Below are 4,829 nucleotides of genomic sequence, written 5' to 3' on the forward strand. Positions count from 1 at the left end.
AGGTATGTGCTTAAAGCCATTTTTATTTTTTGTATCTGTGTTCTTCTTCCCCTTTTTTTTCCTTCTTTTTACAACAATCCTTTAGCATTTCTTGCATTGCTGGCTTGGTATTGATAAATTCCCTTAGCCTTTCTTTTTATCTGTGAAATTCCTGATTTCCCCTTCAGTTTTGAACAATAGCCTTGCTGGATAGAGTATTCTTGGATTCAGTCCCTTGATTTGCATTACTTTATATACTTCATTCCATTCCCTTCTGGCCTGATGTGTTTCTGTTGAGAAATCATTTGATATCTAATGGGATGTCCTTTGTAGGTAACTCTTTGTCTCTCTCTTGCAGCCCTTAAGATTGTCTCTTTGTTGTTAACATTTGCCATTGTAATTATGACATGTCTTTGTGTGGGTCTTTTGGGGTTCAACTTTTTGGGACTCTGTGCTGTGACTTCTTTCTTCCCCAAATCAGGTAAGTTTTCTGTCATTATTTCTTCAAATAGGTTCTCTAATTCTTGCTGCTCTTCTTGTCCTTCTGGCACCCCTATTATATGTATGTTACTTGTTTCATGTTGTCCCAAACCTCCCTTAGGCTCTCTTCCTGCTTTCTAATTTTTTTCTCCAGTTGCTGTTCAAATTGGGCTTGTCAGCCCTATCTTCTAGCACAATAATTTGGTCCTCTGCTTCTCTTAGTCTACTGTTGAAACCTTCTGTCATGTGTTTTATTGTAGCTATATCACTTTTTATTTCTTCTTGATTCTTACATAGGTTGTTGATTTTCCCGTTCATCTGGTTTATGAACTTTATGACCATTATTCTGAATTCTTTTTCTGACACATTGCATGCCTTTGTTTCATTTAGTTCCCTTCCTGCCCCCGCCCCCCTTTTTTCTTTTTTGCGACTCTTCATTTTCTTTTCTTTGGGGGTTGCTTTTTAGTCTCCCCATTTTTGCTGTCACTGAAGGGTCCAGGCACCGAGTTGCGCGGGGTCTGAGCTGTGGTGGCAGGCTTGGCGGGAGCGTCACACACTCCAATAGTCAAGGATGGGCTCAGGGAATTGGGAGGCGCGGCTGCTGTAGGCTGGCAGGAGCTTCACACACTGACAGTGAGAGGCCGGGTGCCCAGGAGGCATGGGCGAGTGCTTTTTTTAATTTAATATTCCAAACCATCTGCTTAAGCAGTTATTATAAACAATGAATTGTTTGATTCAATTTTGCAAGTATTAAGCTGATTACCTCTTAATTCTGGAATCTTTGTGTTTCCTTCTTGAAAAATTGGGATGATATTTATCATCTCAAGTCTCCTGAGTTTCATTCTCACACTTTCCCAAATCACTTTCTAAAAGATTGGCCAACTTTTTAAATAAGTCGACAAGCTATACAGCTGTCTCTCCTACATCCACTTATTGTGATAGAGCTGTATTTAAATGTAAAAAGAAATCTAATTGTATTTGTCTTTTCAATATTGCTTTATCATGTAAGCCTTTTGACATATTTTATAGTTTTTATAGACATATAGAAGCATTAAACAAACTGTCAAACCTTAGAGGGAAAGCAGGAGGAGGGTGGAGGGGAGATAAGAGATCAACCAAAGGACTTATATGCATGCATATAAGCATAACCAATGGACACAGACAATGGGGGATGGGGTGTGGGCTGGGAAAGGTCAATGGAGGGAAAAGGAGACATATGTAATACTTTCAACAATAAAGAATTTTTTAAAAAGTTACGGGAATACGAAAAGGATTTATAAATGTCCTCTTCAAGCACCTAATAACTGACCGAATAATCAATACTGTGTAACTTTATTGTAAGAAAGCCATGCAGCCTTATTCTGAAGAGCAAAACATTTCCCAGGTAATTATTCCAAAGAACAGTATATTTAAACTATTTCTTCTTCTCTTCCTACTTCCACTTCTCTGCCCACAGTACCGCGTGGAGTCAATGATGTTGCGTATTGCTAAACCAATGAACTATATTCCTGTGACACCTAATGTACAGCAGAGGTCCCAAATGAGAGCCCCGCAATGTGTCCCCCTAATTATGGAGCCTGAATCTCGCTTCTATAGCAACTCTGTTCTTGTTCTGGATTTCCAGTCACTGTATCCTTCTATTGTGATTGCATACAACTACTGTTTTTCCACCTGCCTTGGCCATGTGGAGAACCTGGGAAAGTAAGTTTTTCATATTTACAACTATGTTGTGCTTTGTACTTATTACTAAAATTATACTTTGAGTGTCTTTTGCACTCGATACTATCCTTATGAGCAAAATGAATGAATGGGCTGTAGCACAGCTAATTTGTTATTTTTATTTTCTTACTAATTGACATAGATCATCATATGACTAAGTCAGCATCACCGATGGATGACACATATGAACAAGTTGTGAATACATCAGCCTTGCAACTATCTGTTGCATTCTCCATGCATATCTGTGGTCTCTCTTTAATTGAGAGTTATATTTAACTTGTTAATATAAATCACCTTTCAGTGGAACTGTTTGAGGATTATGATCTTACAACTCCAGTTACCAACTCCTCTTTTCTTAGAAATAGTTTGAATTTTTTAAAGTTACGCTGTTAAATGTTTTAGCTGTTCATGTCAAAGAATTTTATAAGCTGAATGAGAAAAATATTTTTAACTCAAAGGAGTAGATATTTTTCTCAGGACATAAATACTGTCTTTCTTAATAATGATTTTTGTGTATTTAATACCAAGTGTTATAATTTTATCTAGAATATACTCACTACTTCATAGAAAGCATTTATGGAAATTGTATTGGTAATACTTTTTATTAAGAAAAAATTTGGAGCCGAAACCGGTGTGGCACAGTGGATAGAGCGTCAGCCTGCGGACTGAGAGGTCCCGGGTTCGATTCCGGTCAAGGGCATGTACCTGGGTTGCCGGCACATCCCCGGTGGTGGATGTGCAGGAGGCAGCTGATCGATGTTTCTCCCTCATCGATGTTTCTAGCTGTCTCTATCTCTCTCCCTTCCTCTCTGTGAAAAATCAATAAAATATATTTAAAAAAAAAAAAAATTTGGAAAGTAACTTACAATCCTTTTAAGGCTTAAGTTTTTCTTTAAGAAACTTAGTGTAGGGTAATCATGTGTTGCGTTGAAATTTGGTATTTCAGTATAAATTTTATCCATAAATTTTAGGATAGTGTCATCTAAGAAATATTTCTTTTAACAAATTGTGAATATTTGAAGAACTGTTTTTTATAAATAGACAAGCATGTTACTAAATACAAGAATCATGTTTAGATGTTTGAAATGAATTTCTAATGGAATTAGAAATATTCCTAAAATTGCTTAGAATCTCTTCTATGATTGGAGAAAGTGTTTACTTAATATTTTCTTACTTTACAGGTTTGATGAGTTCAAATTTGGCTGTACCTCCCTGAGAGTGCCTCCAGATTTACTTTACCAAATTAGGCATGACATCACAGTGTCCCCCAATGGAATAGCTTTTGTCAAGGTAATAGTACTCTCTTGTAAATGAAAGAAAGGTATCTGCTATGGCTTAACCTTTGGAGAGCTAATGGTTTAGACTTTGTTGGCCTATAATACAGAGGGGGGAAAATAAGTTTGCTTAAATATCTTATCTCACACAGTCAAAAATATAGGAATCTTCCAAGAAATAAATTTTTAAGTAGTCATCTTGTTTGGCATGAATTTAGGTTTAAAATATTTTAATTACTATATTTTAGTTTTCAGTGAAATATTGAAAGAACTAAACATGTATACCTTCTGCCCTCTGTTAGAATCTGGCAGACTTAAATAGCTACTTAATGATCACAGTGATGTTAACTTACCAAGATTTAAATTGCTTTGATATGTACACTCTGCTAATTGTTGTTCTACATTATTTTAAATTAAGATCTTAGAAAGAATGATACTCTTGTTTATTGATTGAATTTCTAAAAAGATATCCAAACTAATAATAAGGACTCTTTTTTTTCTCTCCCTATCTCCCTTCAAAGGAGACTGAGGAAAGCCTCATAAATGAATAAACTAAAGACAAATAGGAGAGATCTGGGAGAATATTATATTGCCTCTTCTTTCTTTTCAATTTCCTTAGCATACTAGAATCATGGGACAGGAGGGTGGTTGATGGTAGCATGGACCTCACGAGCCCTCAAATTCATTCTGGTATACTTAGCAAAGGGAGCATCTTTCTTTACCAGTAAGAGCATGCTGTGTTTAAAGAGTACCCTAAAATTAGCCACTAGATATGAGGAAAATTTTTACCAGAGAGTTCATGATATATTCCTTTTGGGAAAAGGTACGTATTCACATTATCACAAATATTATGTCCTAACATAAACATATGGCTTCTTTAAACAGTATACAGAATGAATTAGAGATTAGACGATGTTTTCATTGTCACACATCTAGCAGCTTATCTCCCTTTAACATCATTTTTTTTTAAATATATTTTATTGATTTTTTACAGAGAGGAAGGGAGAGAGATAGAGAGCTAGAAACATCGATGAGAGAGAGACATCGATCAGCTGCCTCCTGCACACCTCCCACTGGGGATGTGCCCGCAACCCAGGCACATGCCCCTGTCCGGAATCGAACCCGGGACCCTTCAGTCCGCAGGCCGACGCTCTATCCACTGAGCCAAACCGGTTTCGGCCCTTTAACATCATTTTTAAAACTTACATCTACATTTTGACCCAATGTGTAAAGTTTAATGAAAATAAGATTTTTTTTTATATTCAGGTGTATGGTTATCCTGTACCTGCAGCTTTAATTGTTCAGTCCAACATGCATTATTACCTTGCATGTATCTGTGAATCATCCTCAGAGTTAATACTGTTTTTTGGTTTTCAT

At 36.4% G+C, this 4,829-nt stretch overlaps 1 protein-coding gene across 11 annotated transcripts in view; it reads left to right on the forward strand.

The window, feature by feature from the left end:
• Positions 1-4,829, forward strand: part of REV3L (REV3 like, DNA directed polymerase zeta catalytic subunit) — a 167,006-nt gene that overhangs the window by 142,416 nt on the left and 19,761 nt on the right. For 10 of the 11 annotated variants that reach the window (XM_015561634.1, XM_015561636.1, XM_015561633.1 and 7 more), the window contains 2 exons: positions 1,916-2,160; positions 3,360-3,468. The exons of the other annotated variant lie outside the window; for it this stretch is intronic. In XM_015561634.1, coding sequence (XP_015417120.1) covers positions 1,916-2,160; positions 3,360-3,468 — 354 coding nt within the window. The remainder of the gene's footprint in view (positions 1-1,915; positions 2,161-3,359; positions 3,469-4,829) is intronic. 11 annotated transcript variants of the gene reach the window in all.

Source organism: Myotis davidii, unplaced genomic scaffold (assembly GCF_000327345.1).
Source record: "Myotis davidii unplaced genomic scaffold, ASM32734v1 scaffold196, whole genome shotgun sequence".
Classification (NCBI taxonomy): domain Eukaryota; kingdom Metazoa; phylum Chordata; class Mammalia; order Chiroptera; family Vespertilionidae; genus Myotis; species Myotis davidii.